Below are 22,585 nucleotides of genomic sequence, written 5' to 3' on the forward strand. Positions count from 1 at the left end.
AGTTTTGCAGGAACTTCTGCAAGAGGTTTTTTAGTGCAAGTCAGAACCACACTTATTTTAAAGCTGAGCATACAATATACAGCAGGAAGATACCGTCTATGATTAGGGACAGTTCTTGTAGATGAGCATGTGCACAACTTCCATAATCAAAGACTAAAAATAACCTCTGTGTGTGGCCAGTCAGGAGGATCACATATTACAAACCATAATACTACTGGAACCTTTCAAAGACCTAAAGTGGCACTGCTGCAATCCTCCTGGAAAGATAATCTGCTTTAGATTTCAAAACCTCAGCACTGGAGGATCCACTACAGCTGCTGTTCAGCTGGTTAGTTACTCTGGTTATCTGTTTCCCATATCTGATCTAGCAATTAGCTAGTTTCAGCTGCTGCTGCGGAATGCCAGCCTGCTGGCTTAAAGAGCTATCTACAAACAGATGTCTGCGTTCAAGTAGCTGTCTCATTCAGCACTCTAGAAAACAAAGCTGCTGTGCAAGATGCAAGTCTGCTTTCTGCAAAACCAGGTTTGGGAGGGATGGGGCAGCGGAGTAATGTGAAGAAATGGCCATGATACTAACTGCTAGGACATAAGGCTTCCTTTTCTATTTTGCTGGTTTGACTCTGAAACCAACAGTGGTCATCCAGTTGCATGGATATGTGACCTCAAAGTAGTGTGAAACACCAGACTGCTACCACACCTTCCATTTTAAAAATCTTGATTCACTGAAGGGGCTTCCCAAACTGGCCTTAAAGAATATGTTCCCTGGGCTTCAGGTTAGCAAGCAGAATGAAACCTTCCCACGATGTGGAATGAGAGCAGACAGCAGCAGTTCTTGCAATACTTGCTGACGTTCCTGGTACACTACACTGTAAGTCATCACCTGCTAGAGAGCAGAAATGGACATACAAAGGTAAATTCTTGTATTAATCTGTCATACTGAGCTCTTGCATGTATTCACTACTAATTGAAACTCCCACCTTTCTGGCTAGCTGCTTTTGGCCAACTACACAGGAAAGAATCTATTGCTATCAGAGAGAGAGGATGCTAGCAAACAAAAGGTACAATCCATGTCCGATCAAAAATGTATCTACAGGAAGATGAAAGCTCTATGCCACATCCTATACCCCACTTCATCACCAGCCCAAACACCCACCTCTCCTCTTGGCTCTCTGCTACGCATGCCATGCTTCAAGCCAAGGTCCTGCTCCCCAGGGAAGCAGAACTGGGTGCTGTGCAGATGGAAGAGAAGCGAGAATAACAGCTCCCAAACAACCTGCATCACCATGCTGGCTGCACCCCTGCACACACTAGTCTCCCCCTGCAGAGAGCACAAGACTGCTCAGCAGCATCACCTACAGATTGTGAACGGTGTTTGAGGGTTATAGTAATAGTCTGGAATCAATAAGCAGTTCTCATACACAGCAAGCTGTGGTAAACCCCTAGCATGACACCACTGCTATGAGGCTAGAAGAAAGGAACTAAAGAAGCAGCCCAAAACAGAAGGAAGAAAGAATTTAGGTGACCCAGGCTCTACCTGCCACTTCCCTCTCTTCGATAGTCTGGCATGTGCAAGCTGCTGCAAGAGAAGTGACAGGAGTCTCAGCAGAAAGCTCCATCGCACCTTGTCCCTGTGCAACAATTCAAATTCACCCTTTTAACCAGGCAGCATCTACACACACTTCAATCACTGACAGCATAAAGCTGTGCACAGTGCTCGGGTTTGGGCTCTGGAACGCCTGTCCCGTCTCAGCTCAGAAAGCGTGGCCCAGAGAACGCAGCGTCAGGTTCTCCTCAGCCCTTGCACTACAAGGAAGAAATAGGAGGATCTTAGGGTCAGAAGCATGGAGGATACTTTTGTTGTGTGTTTAAGCTGTGTTGCTGAAGATGTTTTGCTCTGCTTTGCATGTGTGTCTGTTTTGGGTGGTTTTCCTTGTGTTTAAAAAAAAATAGGCATACTTAAAGTCTGCTTTACAAAACCTCAGCAAATTAACACTGATCTTTTCCAGACAATTCTTCAAATGAATGTTCTGCAAATGCCTCCCCACAGCATGTAACGATTTAGATACGCTGGAACTGGCTCCGCAAAGGATGCGCTCTAACAAGAGGAATTTAAGCGCTGATACCAGTTCAATTTGCCGCTTTTTGATTTTAATATAAAAAGAAATACTTTCTGCAAGGGAAGATTCAGCTTTCATCACCAGAGCCCTAGTACAGACTTTGCAGGCTAAACCAATTCACAGATAAGCACTTTTCATAAACATTACATATTTCTTGGCTTACACAGGTTCTGGAGAATGAAAGAACAGGCTGTGCTGACATCTGGTGGCTTTCTCTGCAGACAAAGACAGCTTATGTCAATAGGTCTTGGTTTTCGCTGCATTTTTTTTTTCCATTCCTGATGTAACTTCTCTCATTTACTTCCAAGATACAAAGCATTATGATAAAAACATTTTTGTTTCCACTGACCAGCAGACAGTGCTGTCCTATGCAAGTCCTCCTGTAAAACAAGAAAGGATCCTTTGTTGTGCACTACTAGGGACAGTGTAGAAAAGGTCACCTCTGTATTTTAAAGCATATTTCTTCATGAATACAAAAAAAAACCCCGCACATTCACTGCCCCAGGAAATGCTGCTATTGTGTATCAGACATCAGACGAGGTGCAAACCTAACAGAGGTGGCAGCAAGAAGCAAAGGGAAGTGGCTGGGAAGGTGTGTCTGTTTGTTTCACTCAAGAGGAAAGTGGGTAACAGGGAAAAGTCTATGTCCTGACAATATGAAAAGAGCAGAGTTGTCTACTGAGCATCTTTGCTTGACTCATTAGCCACTTACAAACCTGTGCCAAGTAGTACTACGAAAAGGAAGTCATGGAAGTAGGATCAGGTACCAATGAGGAAGACTGAGCTCAGTCCAAACTCTTCCATAAGCAAAAGCGTGCACTTACCTTAAGCATTTGTAATGTCTGCAACCAGCTGCCGCTGCTCTGCAGCCAGGATCCCGTCAGTCATACGAGACCAAGAATGCGTATTGCACGTTCCAGCTTTTCATTCTTGATCTCTGGACACTCGGGGTTTCTGTGGCTATTAGCTTCCAAGGACAGGACCCACGGATGTCCTGTCCCGGCTGTGGTAACTCTTGGACTGTCACTTGCAAGCTCGTTTTTAAGTAAATGATCTGTCAGGGGATGTGCTGAATACTCGCAGGGAGTGAAACCCCACAGCTTACAACATACCTCGATCACCTCTAAGACAGAATGTTTTCATCAGATAAAGCAGTTCCCCAACTTTAACGGTGGTGCATGTCGGATCTTTGAGGACTCCTTTATGCCATTGGTAACTGTCAACACTTAACTCAGCTACGCATGTCAGCAGTTTTCTTAGCTCTTGCTTCTTCAAAAGGCAACATAACTACCTCTGGATAGAAAAATACACAGAAACCGTTGCATGCAGAAAGTATAATGTGACAAAGCCAGAAAAACCAAGATGCCTATTTCAGCAGTTTATGAGTTCAATTCCAAAAATTGTTAAAATGCACCATTTTCATACCTGTAGTGCTATAAAAAGCAGCCGTACTCCAGTATTTCTGTGCCAAGAGTGTTGTACATTCAAGATTTTGCACTTTTATTCAGTTAGACTGTTATCACTTCTTCCTCTTCATAATTCCTTTCCTAATTTCCTCCCTTCTACTGTAGTAGCTATCCTTACACAGCCCGTAATCAAAACTCCAGTCCCTCTGAAGTGATTTTTTTCTCCAAGAAACACCCAAGCCCAACACACAACGCCAGCTTCCAGTTTGACTGCCTTTCCCTGCTACAGTGCTATAATCCAGGAGAAGTTCTTATTTCAGCATCCACTCTGGATGCTGTTCTTTTTGTTGCTGTTCTTTTTGTTTAAAAAAGAAGACTCATTAAAAGCTCCAAGGACATCATACTGAAAGATGAATCCTTATTAACCCCACGATGTCTGAGAACTCCAGTAAACTATGACTTACCCCACTACACATTATGGAGAAGCCACCTTTGATTAACAGTAATTGTACCAATGCAGTTCATGATCTCTGCCAGGATAACAACCATGGTACCAACTCTGTAGGTGGTTTCCTTCAATAGAAGGAGGATTTCATAATGGCATGGGCAAAGACATCTTGGTCTTCAGTAATTTATAAGCCAGTGTTCACAGATTTCATTCAGTACTCAACAATCCTGGAATCAAACCTACTTTGACACAAGGCTATACCGTATCCCACCAAAAAATGTTGGAACAGCATCTATCCTAACAAGTTCTCAGTTATTATCTATGGGTTTGGGGGGTTTATTTGAAAGAAGCATTATTAAAGCTCTAATTAAAAAAAAAAAAAATAAACCACAGTAGAAAAACACTTCAGGAAGAAACCAGTTTACAAGTATGGCTATTGAGAGAATTACAAAAGGCTCTACTGTGCTGCTGCAGAAAGGAGCCAATGAAGTGCCGCTGCCAGAGTGAACTGAGCTCACAAAGCAGTAGTTTAACTCTTCCCGTGGAAAGAGAAGCTAATCTGGAGTGCCAGACACATCTTTCTTGAAGATTTGCATTAAAACATTGACTGTTTTCTTGCTGACACTGTCAAATTGCTCTTTCACTGTGCCACTCTCGATGTGGCACTGAACATTTGTAACTGTACTAGCCCAGAAAGGACAGTTGTTAAAATTTGGTGACTCTTTCAAACACAAATGCCTTGGAAAAAGGGATCACAAAACCAACCCAAATCTTTCTAAAAGGGCTGGAGACCAAATTCAAATCTCCAGAACAGGAAGATAATTACAGTGTTTGCTCAGTCTGAGAGTCTGAATGTGCTGACAGACATCATCTAGATGCCTTGGCAGGACAGTCTGAGACATTGCTCTCTCCGACATACCACCTACTTCTTACAAAGTTACCTTCGTTATTGTAAATTTGGCTGAACAAAGCTGGTATACTCTGGAGTGCAATGCATTAGCTTAAACTGTCTGAGACGATGAGTACAAACTCATATCAGCCAGATTAATCTGCAAACATGAGAGACTGCCTAAGAAGGTAGCTGAGACATAGGCCCACGTTTGGGGAGCAGGTACCAGTAACAGAAAGGCAGCCTGGACAGAAAGAGGAGGCAAGTGGTTAAGTTCTCCTCACAAATTCATCAGAGCATGTGTAACAGCATCTAAATCCCAAGAGATCACAGGTGACTTCAAGGACTCCTTACAAGATAAAGATACAATCACCCTTTTAATCGCAGATGACAAAGTGGCAGACTACTTACACAAGAGCATAAAACTCTGTGTGAAGCAAAGCTGTTGGTAAGTAACATCAGCTACCAAAACGAGCCTAAACCAGAGAGTTGTCAGGAAGGAAGGATGAAGAAGATTAGGTGGGAACAATTCATAGAGGTTTCTTTGGCCCTGCACCTAAAGTAAAGAGAACTTCTATTTAGATATGCTGGAAATCACACATCTGCTTTCACTATCACTTGTCAATTAAAAAAAAAAAATCAAAGCTCTAGGAAACAGTAAGCTTACTTCTCTGGAAAGTCTCTTGTGGAAATGGTGTTGTCAGCTCTCACCCAGAGCTGAGGGTAGAGGTGTGGGTCTAAAGCAATTGCACATGAGGTCTCATTTGATATAGCAGAGCCTATGTCCAAAAAGTGTGCTAAGGCAGAGAGCCAGCTTTACTGCTACTTCTTTGAAGAGAGACTTAAAGGCACGGTGCTCCATCTTGGTACCCCCCCAACGCAGTTTCATAAGCAGTATCTACCTAATGGTACTTTATGGGATGTATAATTATTTTTTCTAATTCTGTTATTTGGTTACTGTTCTTTATTTGGTTAATTTGGAAAGCCTGGAATTACCAAGAACTAACACATAGTAACAGAGTATTTGCTCTTGGAAAGGAGGAAAGAATCAATTCCAGTCGTGAAGACGTGTGGCTCACAGACTGGGCCTCTCCTCGCAAAAATGCAATCATTCAGGTTTTATTCTTAAAACTGAAACCATGAGCTTTCACTCCATCTGGAAAAATGCCCAATTCCTACTAATGCACGCTGAGGTCCTGGCAGAACTCAGGTTGCTACCTCTTACGTGAAGGCGTCTCCATGAAGTAAAGCTAGAAACAGGCAAGCTGGTCCTTGAACACAAAAGCCTCCCATCAGTCATTTGTCCCTTTCAGCATGCTAAAGAGGGCTGGAAGAGAGCATAAAGGAAAGCATTCACCAGTGAACAGCATGAAACACTTGCCAGTATGCACCATTTATACAAAGGAGACCAAACATAAAATAATGAGAGAAGCAAAGCTAAGACTTGAAACAGAGAGATTCTCTTCTCAAGCTCTCTAAAATACCCAGTGGTCATAAAACATTTCCATTTTCATTAGAAGTTAGTACCGTGATGGGATCTTACTGGGCATTGTATCATCTCCATATGTAGCTAATGTCTGCTCTAAGATCACACCAAAAACGTGTGTCACAGGTCAGAGATTGCACTGCCTGCATCCTAAGAGGCAAGCAAAGAAAAGAGAAATGCAAGAAAGAAAAGAAGTCCTTTATGTCCCCCAGTTTTCCTTCTCTCAGTCTCAGCATATTGACAGAAATTAATTTCTATAGGAAGGGAATTGCACTGTTTGCAAAGCAATCCTCTAGGATTTATTGATCTTTAAGAAAAATCTCATTAAGCAGAATAAGGAAAATTTACAACAGGTATGGGAAAACAAAACAATCTCTTGGGATCTTCACCAGGCTGAAACAGGATTAGCTTTGTAGTTTCTGTAATCTTCCTCACAGAAGAATGCTAATTCGGTCTCATTTGCTAGAACAAATAAAAAATTAAATATTTAGCACACCAGTAAATGAACGACCCAACAGCCAGCTATTTAGAATCTTAGAAGACAACTGGCAACTTTTTGGTCAAAGTCAATTATAAATCACCACACAGTTTTCCCCCCCACCTCATATTTTTGCAAAAAAGATACCACTATTAAAGATGTCATTTAACCTTATTTAAAAAAAAAAAACAAACAAAAAAACCCAAAAAAACAAAACCACCCCAAAACCAAGAACCTGAATATATAGAAGTAAATATATGCTCAAGACTCCTCAAGGTTCGTTTAACGCAGCCTTCAGAATTGTTTGTATAAGCATTCAGCAAATTAAGTGATTGCACTTCTAACGCCTTCAAATGCTAACAAAATGATGAAGCTTAATTTTCTCCTTTTTTGTGCATTTTTCTGTTATGAAAGGGAAAAAGAAACTATTTTTTCCATTAAATTAGCCTGTAGGTATAATAATTTAATACTTAGAGGATCAGTAGAATATTTTACAGATCACTTTACATTCTCCCTCATGACCCATCAAAATATGTGTCTGAAGAAGTTAATTTTTTGCCCTGCTGATGATTAATTCATGAGGCTTCAACAATATGCAAAGTGAAAGACACAAATTGGCTTCTCCAGCAATACCTTCAAATACCTCTAATTATTCACAGGGGATATGGCAGAGCTAAAGGACCCACAAAGGTTCAGAGCAGTCACAATTCTTTCAACCCAGTAGGTCAAGGACTTCCTCTTCTAAAACAGTAAGTCAGCAACATTACTAATTCAGAACAGAGACAAATCTGATGGAAAGCCTTCACAATTATTAAACATGGAATTCTTTAAGGTGCTGAGCCAATAAGTTCCACGTTCGTTTTTTAAATTAAACCTGAAGTTAATGAAGTCTGCCTGTCTTGTAAAAATGAAAAAAAAAAAAAAAAAAAAGAGCAGAAGGGGTTTTAGACTCTCAACTAGAAAACAGACAAGACTGTTTGCAATGAATACTGAACGCTTTATTAACATACACCTTGCTCTTAAAAAAAAAAAAAAAACAGGCAAGCATTAACTTTGCTGACTAGATAATAGCTGTAATAATAATCACTACCACAGAGGCTTTCCCGAGGATACTTATCTAATGTCCTCATAATTTATAACTCTCTAGCCCACCCCTGTAAAGTGCCAAGGGCAATCAACTGCAGCTTAGAAAAAATGTTCTGCACGTCTCACAATTTCCCATATTTTCTAATGGCAATTCTCCGTTTTATTCTAATAAATCTTGTCCAGACTAGATATTGGAAAAATGTAATATGCCAATAGGAGATTTCAAATCTTCTTACTGATTTAAATTAAAATGTACAAAATGAGGGCTAGTGTTACATGCTCCATACTTCACTTCCTTGGTTTACACTTTTCTGCTTAGTGCTGAAGAAGGAGGACTTCTTCAAGATTTTACTAGAAAGATCCCAGTCCTAACCCCGCTAATTCTTATATCAAGATACGCTGGAACATACCAAAACTCAAAATGGTATAAGGGCACACTGCATTTTACAAAGCAAGTGATTTTCTTTTCTGTCATGAATACCCACAACATACTCATGACTAACTGCTGTTAGTTATTCTGAAAAAAAAAAAAAAAAAAAAAAAAAGCAGCTTTAAATTGTTTTCTGCCCTGAATAAGCCACCCCTCTCTTTGTACAGGCACACACAACAGGCTGGTCTATTCTGATTTCCTTTCACTGTAACATTTACTCTGATGTTTTGACAGCTTTTTTGAGATTGCATGAAACTGTTTCACTGTTGTAGCTACAAACCTAGTTTCAAAGATGGATAATACATACAAATATTTAGCAATGCTTTTTTGAAAGAAGGTAGCCCTGGACAGTGTCATTTCTAATTCAACATTCAGCACTGTCAGCGGACCCTCTCCTGAACTGCATTGCCTCTAATGCCTTAGGCAGATAAAAATCACACTTAAATGAATCTTCTGCTAACTAAATTACAAATCTGTAAGACTTGAGTGCCAGTAATCCTCCTTCCTGAGGAACCTTTTTCTTTTTTTTTCTAGATAAAAAGACCTGGTTTAGTACAAACAGCCAGAGAATAACTATAATTCATATTATAGTAACACCCAAAGACCTTATGGAAAGGTATACTGAGGCCAGCTGCGGTGCACCGCAGAAAAAATTATCAAAGAGACATCCCAAGTCACTTAAAACCAGAACGTAAATGCAGGAAACCTATGAGAAAGAAATCCCATTCACTAGCTGGGGAGCAATCAGAGGGCATCAGGACAGGAGGGAGCTCTCTCTGTGACACCCCTGCACTTAAGAGTGCCGGCAGTTCTGTGTTCCAGCTAGGCAAATCAGATTCAAATGAGCAAATGTCCATATCAAGGTGGAATGCAACTACATCCCTTAAGTACCCTGCTGCCACAAAGTCATTCAGCCACATTCATGAGAAGCCCAAAGGACATCCAGGGACCATCAATTTTATCATGACAGACATTTCTTTACATTACCAAAAGACATGCCCTATATGTAGTCCCCTGTCAAAATGCGAGAAATCAGGTCAAGTTTCAACTCTTTGCTATGTTCAGCACATTCTCTAAATGATACTGCTTGAGTTTTCCTGAGCAGTCTGGCTATCAGGCACTGTGTGCTGCACATTAAACAAATCTAATCTTATTTCATTATTCCATGCTGGTTCCACTACTTACATTTCTAACCAAAACATCAGTTTAAATGTTACTGATAAGACTAAGCAGACACGGTACTAATAACCTATCTGTCAATCATTTAAAATTACTCTCAGCAGAATTACAAGCATACCCTCTAAAAATCACAATTTGCATTCTGAACATTCAGAGTGCAGATACCTGCTGCCCTCAGCCCAATGATTTGAATGTACATTATCCCCCCTTCTTCCCTGAATAATTATCAAGTAGTGTAAAGAGCATCAGGAATAGCATTTACTTTTCAGCAGGCTATCCAAACATAATCAGCCAGTTATCAGTTTAATGACAACCACAATGAACAGCACCTTCAGTCAATACAAATGTGCTCCTACCTACTCCAGCTGCTTTCAGCGTACTGTCTTCTTTCAACATCAGTTTGTCATCATCTTCCAAACTCACTACAAGTTCACCAGTCTACAAATCAGAGAACCAGAATACAGCGATAAGAATAAGAATTTACTGACTGTCTCTGCCCCAGTCTTGTTTGACAGTGCAGAGATCTGTCTGCATTAAAGCACGTAAAAGGGGAAGAATACAGCTAATAATCATACCTTAGATTTGTGTGCTTGGTGAATGATCTTCATTGTATCTGAAAGAAAATACTTTTCTTAAATTAAGGCTTAACAGGCAGATAACACTGGAAGTTGTACTTGGGGAAAGAGAGATAAACAAAGGGGTAAGGTTCCAAATCTTTTATTATTAACAATTTTGTGTATTTGACCTAAAAGAAGAGAAAACATCTTAATTTCACAGTCCCACAGCCACAGTCTAAACCAGTCAATCCAACATTAAGGTACCACATCCTACTGGGCTTCTGTCTGCTGGCTGAATTACAAAAACTAACTAATGACCATCCCAATTGCCAGTCAAAACACATCAATTTAAATGCCAGTTAGGGTGTTTTAACCTAACAGGTTTTACACATGCAATTGGGGCAGGACAAACAGCATTTATGCACTGCCAACTACTACAGCTAAGTTGATAGGCAGCAAGTGATTAAGACGCAGTAACCTGACCACTTCACATCATTCCTTGAAATTTTCCTTCTCATGAAGAAAGCACCTGCAGTAGAAATTTTCTTAAGCAAATCCATTTTCCAAGAACATGTACAGCCTCTCCTCTTTTTAATGCTATTACCTCTTCGACAACATCTACCTCTGCTATGTTTGTGCAGTGTAGCACATTAAGAAATCATGCTATACCAAAAAAAAAAAAAAAAAAAAAAAAAAAAGAAATATCGCTTTCCTTTGGCAACCTGGGCAGGGCTTTGTTAACAGAAGGGAAAAAACAGGGGGAAATAATGTGGTCACTAAAGCAACCAGATGAGTGCAAAGATCAAGAGGGAAAGCAATCCGGAAGATGCCCATGCAGTGCTTAAAAAAAAAACAAAAAAAAACCAAAAAAAAAACCACCACAAACAAACAAACCAACAACCAACCAAACTCCGAACCAATCCCTTCCAAGCAAAGAAGCAAACCCCAGTTCTGCTTGCATGCTCATTTTCTGTTCTAGTTTCATTTTGTGCATTAACTGAACACTACGTGTTGAAACAGTCTGGTAAGAGGATTATGCAAGTCAGTTAAATACAGGCTAAAACAACTTTCAGACTACCGAGAGCGAGTATTCAGATGTTGAGAATACCAGAGATCATGTTCCCATTCAGAAGTTTGCTTCCATACCACTCTGGCCCATTTTGAACATTCTATTCAAAACATTACATAAAGTAAAAACTACTCTCTATTCCCACTGCAGAAGCCACTCAGAAGGCAGCCTTAGCATGCTGTAATAACTGCAGTATTAGAAGCAAGACACACATTAAATTGCAATCACCAGAATCCACCTTGCACAGAAGCATTGCAAAAAGACCAAGCAAAAATATACCGCCATCATGAAACGTTTCTACCACAGCAAATACAATCCAGCATTTGCCTGTTAGTTTTAAGCTTCTCCATCTACTTTGTCACATTCCCTTTTCTCTAGTCTTTGCCCAGTCGTTCTCTGAAATATTGTCTCAATTTTATTTGATCACAACTCCACCACTGGCATCCAGCAGTTTACCATGTCTTCATCTGAGCTATTAAATGCCTCTGTTACAGACATGAAACTGCAGCCTCTTCTCGTCCTAGATAAAGCCTTACGTCCTCTCAACAGCCTTTGCCATCTCATCCCCATTTAGTCCCACTCAATCGTATTCTCAAATTTTTAACCTTCCTTTTCTGGTAATAGATCTTCTGTGACAATAGATAAGAAATCACTTTCTAAGTCTGATTCTGTGAAATATCTACCATATTATATCACATTCATGGAGGGAAAAAAAATAAACTGAGAAACAGCTTATGAGACAAGCTGGCACCCAGGCTGCCATCATCAGTGAAAAGGTGGGAATGACAGGGTAGGAAGATGAGAAGATTGACTGAGGAGAGTTCTAGATGGAGGACAGGAACGATGTGTACAAAGAAATGAAGAGAAAATGAAAGTCATAAGCTTTGAGACATGAGTTAGAGCACCATGCAAGAGGAAAAATGTAATGTCATTATATATGATGTTGAGAGAACAAAGTGGTGATGAATTCTGGAGAGAAGCAAGCTGAAACAGGCAAGGTGAGAGACAGCCAGGTCCAGCTGAGATTTCTGGCACTGCCAAACAAAGCAGAAGGAAAAACCTGACTCTTACTACACTATTCATGCAGAAGTCTCACTGCCCTTTCATCATCAAAATACAAGAAAGACGGTAGAACACACAAGAGATGCCAAAACCATGAACCTGGATGATTCACAGCCTGAGGGGAAGGTGAGGAACTTGGCTTTGATTTTTCAGTGTGAAAATTTCCATGCAGCTGGCACCATCCCACTAAAAGTAGGCCCCCACTAACTGGCATAACAGGTTTTTAAGTTCTGCAGTGTTTTTCACCCACATTATGCTCCATCCTACACAGCACAATCAGGTGCTCAGCCACAACGTACACCTCAGGAAAAAATAAACTGATGCTCTAAGTGATGAAAGAACTAGCAGCAGGGATAGGCAACACCAGGAATACAACTGATAGCAGCAGTTCTGGACAGGACACCCTCATCTAGCCAAAGACGCAGATATTAGAGGGAGGAAGGCCACCTCCAAATTCAAACTTACAGTTACTTAGATTTTAAGACCTTAAGTAATATATTAAAAGTAATAGTAACGTTCAAGCCCTTGCCACTGACGTATCATAAATCTTAATCTCTAACTCTTTTTCTGCTTTCATTTTGCACTGTTTCACCTCAGCTAGAACACAGAAAGAAATGCTTGGCTTTTTTCTTGTTGTTGTTTAAATAGGCAAATAGACTCTATTACTATTCACATGTATTAAGCGGGTTCCTGATTCAATTCTTTTAATTACTGTAGAGGAAGGAGTTTGTCAACGCCAAGAACAGGGGAGACGGAGGCTCCCTTGCAGCAAAACTCCAGGGGAACTTTCAGAATCGCCAAGTTTAGGAAAAGATACGTTACTGACATCCGAGTTAACAAACGCAAAGAAAGGAAGTAATTTAGTCTATTTTGAAAGTATATTCTGCCCCAAACAGATGAATTGCACATGTTCATGCCAACCCTCACAAAAAGGAAATACACGCATAGCTTTACGTTAGAGGATAAAGTCAGCCTGAATTTCACACTAGACTATTTCATTCTGTCAGCTTGTATTTAAGAGCTTTCATATCTACTTTGAGCAAAGTTCCTCTGCTTCTTTTACATTGTGTAAATTATTTAAGTATATAAGTTTTCAGCGTTTTCTATTTACTGCCTTCAGCTCCTGCTTCACCATCCTTTCTGACTTCACAATTAGTAAATAGATACTGAAATACACAAGCACATAGAAAACTACAGTTTCAAAGCATTGGAGATCACAAGCTGCTCACTAGAGTAAAAACAAAGTTAAAAGGCACTTATAAAAGTAATAAAAAATTAGTACCAAAAACCCTCAGTACCAATTCACAAATAATATATAACGTGCAGCCTAATTCAAAGATCAATACAGAACTTCAAAATAATGGCCAAGTTCTGTGGACATGATCCCAGCAGCACAACCCCAGCTACAAGAGCTGGACAGAGCTGCAAATGTAGGGAGGCACTCCTACCAGTATGAGTATTCTACAGCAATTACCTTTTAAATTTTATAAAAACTGGTATAAAATATTATGTCTGCATTTTACAGGAATTAAAATAAGAAAAAAACCCACACCTACCATACTTGTAATTTTTAAAAGGAGGAGGAAGTCCTGTTCTTGAAGACACATCTATTAAAATAAAAGCACAAAGTGAAAACAAAGTTGTCTTTTTTTATTTGCAAGCTTTTATTTTCCATTATTTTGCAATGTATGCATCCTGGACATCCTTTACATCAAAATAAATCCACAACGCAGGAGACTTGTTTGAGCATGAAATACTAAACCACAACCTTTGGCTGAGATTCTATAGTTACTCCATATCTGATTAACTTCACTTGAGCGTCGAAGTCCCTCTGAACAAAACAACCCATGAGGACAGTGAGTCAATACAATATGATCACAGGAGTCCCATCCTTCAGAAATCTGCCAGGAACATCCTGTCAATGGTTTGCACAGCACCTCTCTCTACCCTATACAACCAGCTGACACTGTCATTCCTAACTGAATTCTTGAGTAAACACAACCATGGAACCAGCCACAAAAAGGAAGCCAAACTGTAGAAAATTAACTGCATGCAGAACACAGCCCATAAGCAACTGCAAGAACACTAACACCTTCCCTGGTGCCACTGTTCCCAGTGGCACCCAGGGATTTAACCAGGGCCTTGGAAGGCCCAGCCACCTGTGGGGTGCTCGGCAGCAAGGCAACTGAAACCGTAATTTCATAGGTAGCTTAATTTCTCTCAAACTCTCCCTTCAAAACATATTACAGTGAAGGAAGGAACACAGCTTTTGGACCAGGAACAGCACTATCCATCTGCAGAATGAGGTTCCAAAAAGTCTGGTCCAAGACACTAGCTTTATCTCAAGTAACAGCGAGTTGCAATGCTGCACGCATCAGTTTCTTTGCATTGTTTTTTATTTCACTCTTCATAGCAGCAGTTCTACCATACGTTCTGAAAGTGCTTGTAGTTTTCTAAAGGCATCCTAAGATCTTGCCATGCCTATCACCGTCTAGAAGAGTGGAAGTCGCTGAAAACACAACACAGCCGTGAGGCCCCCGACAATGTCCTAGGAGTTGCTCAAATGTTATCAGCTGTAACACTTCAAGACTTGTTTAAACTCACTTCATGGGAAAAAAAAAAAAATCATATGATGTTATTCTGCACCCTCTGAATATCCCCACTTAGGTGTGTAAAAATACACCGGCAAGGGTAACACCCTAACTACTGAGTCACTGCATGGGCTGGTCTACATTAATTAACTTTTAGATACATTTTCCCTTTCAACCAGGCTTCTAAAACATAAAGCCCATAGATGAGTAAATCTGCACCACAAAGCTCATGATGGAGACAGAAACGCAGAAACAAACATGCACAGTGAGACCTCACAGTGTCAAAACCAATTTTTCAAGATCCTCTCTTCTCACAAATAGCAAACAGACTTGCGTTCCCACATTCCACATATTGGTGTAGTTCCTAAGGATCAAAGGCTCTCTGAATTCTATTAATTTACTCCTGTTAATTTATGAATAGCTGCCTGACAGCACCACTCAAGGAGCCTGAGGCACTGAGCCAAATGCAGCAATGCCCTCCTCTTTTTGACTAAACATGAGGATTTGGGCAGGGGGAGCAGTCTATCCAAATTTAGGCATGGCACACTGACCATGGAAGCTCTTATTAACTCCAGACCTCCCATCCAAGGGAGGAGAGCACACACAGGATGTAACACAAATCTGGCATCTCTACCAAAGCCGCAGAATTCCCATTCATTTGCTCCCCTCCACTTCCTTGCGCAGAGACAGCAGCACATGGGACCGAAACGAATGAGTAGGACGCCGCCCCTTACCCTTCCGCACAAAACTAATGAACTGCTTCACTGTCTGATCCAAGTTAACTCCATGATACACCACAGGTCTGAAATTCCGGTGTTCAAAAGAGCGAACAAGACGAACTGTGATAGTTGAGCTTTCTGCTGACATGAGAATTAGTTCTGTATAACCTGGAAAACATTAAAGTGAGGAATTACTGCCTTTCCACAGCTAGAAAACAAGGTGCAAGTGGGCCTCGTGCAAAGATTAAAACACAGCAAGAAATTCAATAGCATCATGTCTTTCATAACTTGGCTTCTATTATTTCTACAGAAGCAGTAACAGGATCTCAAAACAAACAAGGTTACCTAGAATATTAGTAATACTGTCCACCAAATAGTCCAGTATTTGTACCTGTGCTGTGTCATACAGCACCACACTCCCTATTAAACCCACAAAAATGGATATGTTATGTCATGGATAAACGCAAGTCTGTCATTTGGGCTCTAAGTGGCTGAAGTGGCTCTACTTTACCTGCTGGGTGAGTAACCTTGTGCTTTACAACAATGTACTAATATGAACAAAACCAAAATCTTTTTAATATACTTATGTTGTAGAGAGCATAATACCCTGAAAAATGCCTAAGCTCTTACACAATTACGCTCATTTAGACCTCCCTATAGAAAGTGGAAAATCCTCCCCCACACACATGCAAGTAATTCTCCTGGCATACTACGTAATTAAGGAGTTTAATTTAATTTATAATAGCAGGGCCCTAGAATGGCTCTACTGGGCTTATGCTACTTTATAACAGAGAGCAGAACCTACAACAGAATTGCCTTATCAACCCAAGCTCTTCTTCAAACAAGCCCACAGGTTGTTCTGTTGGGTTTTTTTCTCTCCACAGAAAAACAAGCTATTTACTACCTCTTCAATTCTTCCGTATTTTTGGTGCTAGGTATTCCTCAACAACCTTCCTTTCTGGTCACACGCTAAACTGCAGTGGCTGCTGCAGCAATAAGCAAAGACTGCAGTCTTAAGTGCTGCAACATCAGCCAGGGGCACAGCACGACCTCTGCATCTACTGTCCCTTAGCAGCCATTTCAGTCACCATTTCCAGTCCTGCAAAGGATTCTCTTACCTATTCATCCCTTTACATTCTTTTTTGTGTGACGATTTATTATATTTTTTTGCCTTTTTTTGTTGGGAGGGAGATTATTTAAGAACCCCACCATCATGCAGGCATCCACATACCTCCCAGTCCTTATTTGTCCTGGCTGTATCCTGGCAAAGTAAACCTGCAATATTTTCTTCAAATACTTTCTGCAGAACGGGGACACAGACCTTCCACATCACAAGGCAACTTGCTTTTACATCCCCTTCGTCAGTAATTCACAGCGCCCTAATTCCACTTTCATTGTAAATAAGCTGTGATACACAAATAAAAGATGCCGATCGAGAAAAGCACAGTTTGCACCTGAAAAAACCTAGATTTATCTTAAAGAGCAAAGACGGGTATTTTCTTGATGCTGTTCCACATGGCCTTAAGATCTGGGGGCACAGCACAGGGCAAAGGAAAGGGGGGGCAGCATCCAGTTCGCTTTCTCCCGAGCAGCACGGAAGAACACTCTAGGGGTTCCGAACCGGGAGCAGAGACAATGAGAAATCGCCGACGTGCACATTTACGGTACAGACGCAGCCATCTAGGGCTGGGACCAGTTACTGCCCCGCGTACCCCAGGTTCTCCCCCTCACGGGCAACATGGCAGCCACTCCTCAGGGCGCTGCCCGGCTCGCAGCCGCTGACGGCCACTCTCTCTTGGGAGGAGGAACCTCCCGCGGGCCCGCCCGGCTCCTGCCCGCCGGCAGCAGCGCCTCCGGCCCCAGCGCTCCCCCTCCGCCCTCGCAGCCCCTCGTCCCGCCCGCAAGGGACCGTTCCCAGCCCTCAGCCTTACTGCTAACTCCCCCGCCGACACTTCCGCATCTCCCTCCTCGCCCCACCTCACGCAGTCCCACCAATCACATCCTTTCGGTGCCACCCCACCGCACCGAGGGATTGGCTGCGAGGTGTCCTATCCCCGCCCCCTCCGCAGACGCTCCACCCCCTGAAGTCCTCCCGTTGGGCGACATCTAGGCTCGCCCCTCGTGCTAGCGAGCGTCGTGGCTCCCCCTGAAGCCCCCCCATCCCGCGCCGCCTTCTCACTGGTCCTTTGCCTGGCTCCTCCCCGCCCCCGGCAGGCGCCGATTGGCGCCATGTTGCGCGTGGCGCTGGGATTGGCCAGCGAGCGCTCTGGTGAGGGGTGAAGCGGCCGAGCGGCGGGGGCGGTGCGGCAGACGCTGGGAGTCGGGATCGCGCCGGTCTTGTCGCCATGTCTGAGGTACGGGCTGCGCCGGGGGCGGGGGGGCTGCGGGGGGGCGGGTTCCTCGCTTCTTCCCCCTCTGTTTGGCGGCGGCAGCCCGCGGGTGCTCGCCCCCGCCCCGCCCTGCCCCGCCCTGAGGCCTCCCCCCCTCTAGGCCGCGTTCCAGAAGGCCGCCGAGGAGGTGAAGCAGCTCAAGTCCCAGCCGACGGACCAGGAGATGCTGGATGTCTACAGCCACTACAAACAGGCCACGGTGGGCGACGTGAACACGGGTAGGTACCGCCTCGGTCCCCCGCCGGGGCGGGGGGAGGTGGCGGCATGGCCGGGCAGTGCTGCTCCCTTCCGTCTCGGGCCCCGCGTTTCTGTGCCAGGGCCCCCGGCGGGCGGGGGCGATGCAGTTACGGCCTGAGGCTGAGCTGGAGGCAGTTCGGGAGGCAAAACCTCTGCCTGTTGCGTGCCTCGCTTCATGCAATCCCCGCGGTTTAGCGAAAAATGACTCAGTACCGACTTGGCACGGATTTATATGGAGGGAGGCGTAAGCTGACCTGATAAGGGTTGGTGCAATTTGTGGTTTTTCAGTTAACCCAGTTGCAGCCATCTAAATCGGATAGCGACGGCCTGAGAATCTTCTGTGTTAGCTTTGTGCAAATATTGGGTTGGGGATTTTAGGAATCTCTATGGGGAAGTAGCTGCCTAGGTCAAGGGATGCTGCTTTCATACAAACACTTCTCGGTTAAACAGGCTTAAACAGCGAGGCAAACTGTACAAATGCGGAACTGTAATACTTGACGGGGGGGGGGGGGGGGGGGCGGTTTGTTTAAACTGGATTTGCTCTAAAAATAGTGTTGGAAAGCCAAAACAGAAGAACAGGAGAAAACTTTTGTAGTCGCTGCAGTTAAGTATTGTATCTTGGAAGGACTGCAGAAAAAATATCTCTGCGGGTATGCTGTGCAAGATCTCTCCTGCTGCTTCTTTTGCTACGCTTCTGTCACTGGCAGCTCAGCCTAGGAATAACATTTAGAATGAAGCCTGTCTCTGACCTTATGTAACACTTGAGTAACTAGAATTAGAAAGAAAAAAGGTCATTTGTTTGGAGCGCTGGCCTCCTGACCCAGTTGGTGGTGAAGTTTTTTGGGTGTTGATTGAATTAAAAGCTGTCAGTGAAGAGTGCAGGAAATGGTAGCTTACAGGTGCCTGCAGTCTGTTTTTCCCAAGGTGGGCCACACGGAAAAGAACTGACTTTGGTTTTAAGATACCAACCTTTTGGTGTGGCTGGACCTTAATGTTTGCCAAGGCGAAGTGCTGCTCTAGAGTTTTTAATAGACCAACACTTCTGTAAGTCGCTGCATTCTTGTGAAACAGTAGCTAAGGAGTTGGCTAGAAAAGCAATCTGTGTAAGAGTAATAGGGTTTTTGTTGGAGACACATGTAGCTGCCAACTAGCTCTACAGGTCATGTTGCCGTGTGAGCAGTGCAAGGGTATTTTTGTGGCTAATGTACTGGCTATTGTCCAGCTCCATTTGTTAATTCTAAGAATTGTCTTTAAGGAGACAGAGAGGACTTTGTGACCCATAACCATATACACATCCATGTCTCATTCATTTCTGTTCTATTTGGCCACGACATAGCCTGCAAGGAAGTGAGTTAGAATTCAGAGCTTTATACCCCTAGATGACAGAACAAGTGAAGAGCTGTATGTTAGAAACATACCATTAACTTGGTGATAATGGGTTCTCAGCTCTGTGCTACTAGTTTTGTTTTCATGTCCCTGCATGCAGTGGGCCTTAGGGCATTTCTGCTTTACTTTAGAGCTGATGTTCTTTAACCGGAGAGCTGTCACACAACAGCAGTCTCTTCAGAAAGTACACTAAAAACCAAATCGCGCTATCTGGTGCTCTTCTGCTCAAATGCAGCTGTCTTAAGGGGACTTGACAGAGAATATCTCTGTAGCCACCAATAGCGTTCCAACATGCTCCCTTGAGGTGATCTCCTGACCCCAGGTTAGTAATAGCTGCAAAGATGAGCCATTGTATTTTATCAAGAGCTAAATAGCCTTCGGGAATGGGGTAGGCGTTACCTACGCCCAGACCACATAAACTAATTCTCCTGCTTATCTTGTCTCAGACCGCCCTGGTATGCTGGACTTCAAAGGCAAAGCAAAGTGGGATGCCTGGAATGCGTTGAAAGGTAGGTGTCTGCTTAAAAATTAATCAATAAAACCACTAGGCAAACTAGTCAGAAAAGTGTATGTGGTTCAGCAAGAAGTAAAATAGTGTTGCTTTATAAGACAAGAGTTCTGGAAGTTCAGGGTGCCGTGATAATAAACTTACTTTTAATTACCTCTGCAAGGCAGAAGTAATCTTGGAAAAAATGTAGTGAAAGGGAATTAAGGTGCAAAATGCCCAGCTGGCCCAAGATGTTGCACAAAGGAGAACTGTGGCAGTGGCAGAAACCTAAATCTCTGTTTTCCAGGTCCCAGCCTAGGACCCCAGAGACTGAGCTCTCCCTCCAGTTGTTTGTTTCTTCTAAATCTTTTCTAACTGGAAGATGCAACTGGGCTCTCGGCTCTAAATGAAGAGCCAAACAAATGGTCCAATCTATGGAAATAGGATTTTTCTGGTGTTTGAAGGAGCTGGCACTACATCTGAATGCAGTCTAAGTTGATGGAATAGCTTTCCTGTAATAATTGTGAATGGCGTGAATAGAACTAATACATGGTTTAGTTGCTGTCTATACAAACATAACTGTGCTTTGAAACACTATTTTCTCATGACTGCTGAACATACACTTGGTTAAAATTTTAGTACAAGATTCACAGCCAGGTGGCCTTCTTAGCTTCTTTGCTCTCTGGTAGCGTGCTGCTATGTGCTATAACAAGGAATTGTGACTTACAAGTAAAAGGTATATTAATCTGTAAGAGGTGTCTGACTGCTTCCTCTGTTCTGTCCTTCAGGAATGTCCAAAGAAGATGCAATGAAAGCTTATGTAGCAAAAGTGGAAGAACTAAAGGGCAAATACGGCATCTGAGGACTGGATATAGCAGCCACTTGCACGCTGAAACATGCCTTATTTCTAATACTGTGGAAAACTGGTTTCTGAGGATAATTTTAAATACCCCTGTTTTCATGCCTGTAGTTCAGGGGAAGTTGTGTACCCATCTAATGTACTGACATATTATAAATTCCTTCTGGGAACAAAATCTGGAACTCATTAAAGTGCATTTGGTACTTTAGCTGTTGTGATGGTCATCCCTTAGAGATTATTCTGAGCTCGTCCCCCAATTGCCGTGTTGCAGCTGTCAAACACTCCTTGGTGAGGCGCAAGCCAGCCTCTCCAGCCGTTGTGCCACTAGAGGGGGCTCGGTAATCTCCGTTTTGTGCAGCGCGGACTTATGTCCAAACCAATCCGGTGGTGTCTGAAAAGAGTGCTTTGCCTCTTTTCTCACGTAGATGAGTGGCAACCCACAAAAGCTGGACCCCCACAAAGGTTATCGTGAAGAGGCAAGGTCTAATGCTGTGTATGCTAAAACCAGGGTGCTTGATGTTTGTTGCCTGGGGCTTTCAGAGACGTAGTCAACAACTGCCAAATCATCTTTCATAAAACACTTCTTGGAGATGTTATTCCCCAACAGCAACGTTAGGCTTTTGGGGAGAAGGCGAATAGTTGGCAGCTGAATGCAAAACCTTCCCTGTGAAAGAAAAGGTTCTGCAGACAGTGGAGTTGTTGATGCCCTTGCTACTGCAGTGCTGGAAATACAGAGTCCTGGTGCTGCTGTGTACTGAGGCTACAGCAAGGGGTGAGTCAAGTTTAGACTGACTTAACGCTTGCAAGGCTGTTCAAACAGAAAGATTTACAGTGATTGTCAGCAAAAGTTTTATTGCAAGACCCACAGTTGTGACCATCTCTAGTAGGCTTTTACCTGGTTTGGTCTGTTGGAGCTGCTGGTGCTGGAAAGGGAGACTTTGCTTTTAAAATGTGACACTGAACTATTCCAGTGTAGAGCACATGAGAATCCAGTCCCAGCCTCATACAGGAGTAAGGCATTGTCATTCCTGCTGTACTAGTTAGCATCTGAATGGTGAGGACTTCAAACAGTCTTTAGATAAGCAGTTGATTTATAGAAATATATAGGAATGAAACCTGTCGTTATGGATCTGTCTAGGTAAATACATCGTTGTGTACTGACTTACACAGGCTTTGCTGTGTGTAGTATCTAACTTAGGTTTTCTTATGCCACTGGTAAGAGATGGAGGTAACTTTACCTCGCATGCTTTCAAAAACACAATATAACTTCCCCTTTGCTACTTCTAATGGGAAATGCTCTTGGAGCTACTTGTTTACCCTTTAAAATGTGTTAGGATAAAGAAGGGTTTGTTCCCTGTTCTCATAAGGAAAAAAGGTTGTTTATTCTTGTTCTTCATTGTTCTTCCGGGTAAGTAACACAAGCATTTGGGGTTTTTTTTGCTGCCTCCTGTATCCTCTGTTAGTTATTTGAGAATGTGTTAACTGCATTCACCTTGAGCAGATGTTCAGCATGAGAGGTGTTTTTAGCTCTTTGCCAGCCCTAATTTCCACAGCCAGTTCCATCTTCACAGCTGTGGTTTATGAAGCTGGTTATCTTTGGAGGGCTCTGCCAACCTGTAGCAGAATGTAGCTCATGGTGCCAAATGCTTCCACCTCAGCTCTTGTTTGCTGGAAGCTGATGCACTGTGAGCATGCCGTGCTTTGCTAAC

At 42.7% G+C, this 22,585-nt stretch overlaps 2 protein-coding genes across 4 annotated transcripts; one reads left to right on the top strand and one right to left on the bottom strand.

Annotated features, from left to right (window-relative positions):
• Positions 1 to 6,620: 6,620 nt before the first annotated feature.
• Positions 6,621 to 17,468, bottom strand: C5H2orf76 (chromosome 5 C2orf76 homolog). 3 transcript variants are annotated; one of them, XM_086465825.1, is made up of 6 exons: positions 17,449 to 17,468; positions 15,533 to 15,685; positions 13,764 to 13,814; positions 10,095 to 10,132; positions 9,876 to 9,957; positions 6,621 to 6,808 (listed from the first exon to the last, which is right to left on the bottom strand). In XM_086465825.1, exons 2-6 carry the CDS (start codon positions 15,663 to 15,665, stop codon positions 6,732 to 6,734), a joined length of 381 nt encoding a protein of 126 aa, XP_086321951.1. In that variant the 5' UTR covers positions 15,666 to 15,685; positions 17,449 to 17,468; the 3' UTR covers positions 6,621 to 6,731. The 3 variants fall into 3 exon arrangements, with proteins under 3 accessions (XP_086321951.1, XP_086321950.1, XP_086321952.1); XM_086465824.1 differs by lacking the exon at positions 17,449 to 17,468 and adding an exon at positions 16,749 to 16,819; XM_086465826.1 differs by lacking the exons at positions 13,764 to 13,814; positions 17,449 to 17,468 and adding an exon at positions 16,749 to 16,819.
• A 368-nt stretch (positions 17,469 to 17,836) lies between these two features.
• DBI (diazepam binding inhibitor, acyl-CoA binding protein) lies at positions 17,837 to 21,084 on the top strand. Its single transcript, XM_086465519.1, has 4 exons — positions 17,837 to 17,871; positions 18,008 to 18,125; positions 19,977 to 20,039; positions 20,806 to 21,084. Exons 1-4 carry the CDS (start codon positions 17,863 to 17,865, stop codon positions 20,877 to 20,879), a joined length of 264 nt encoding a protein of 87 aa, XP_086321645.1. The 5' UTR covers positions 17,837 to 17,862; the 3' UTR covers positions 20,880 to 21,084.
• Positions 21,085 to 22,585: the final 1,501 nt, after the last annotated feature.

This window comes from Leptosomus discolor, chromosome 5, assembly GCF_034619465.1.
Source record: "Leptosomus discolor isolate bLepDis1 chromosome 5, bLepDis1.hap2, whole genome shotgun sequence".
NCBI classification, from domain to species: Eukaryota; Metazoa; Chordata; class Aves; order Leptosomiformes; family Leptosomidae; genus Leptosomus; species Leptosomus discolor.

Excerpts from the sequence above, each read along its gene's own strand:
- C5H2orf76 (XM_086465825.1), bottom strand. The coding sequence starts at position 15,665 with ATGTCAGCAGAAAGCTCAACTATCACAGTTCGTCTTGTTCGCTCTTTT. Across the intron at positions 13,815-15,532 it reads CATTAGTTTTGTGCGGAAGG|ATGTGTCTTCAAGAACAGGA; the intron begins GTAAGGGGCGGC and ends TTATTTTAATAG. Across the intron at positions 9,958-10,094 it reads ACCAAGCACACAAATCTAAG|ACTGGTGAACTTGTAGTGAG; the intron begins GTATGATTATTA and ends TCTGATTTGTAG.
- DBI (XM_086465519.1), top strand. Across the intron at positions 18,126-19,976 it reads GGTGGGCGACGTGAACACGG|ACCGCCCTGGTATGCTGGAC; the intron begins GTAGGTACCGCC and ends ATCTTGTCTCAG. Across the intron at positions 20,040-20,805 it reads TGCCTGGAATGCGTTGAAAG|GAATGTCCAAAGAAGATGCA; the intron begins GTAGGTGTCTGC and ends TCTGTCCTTCAG.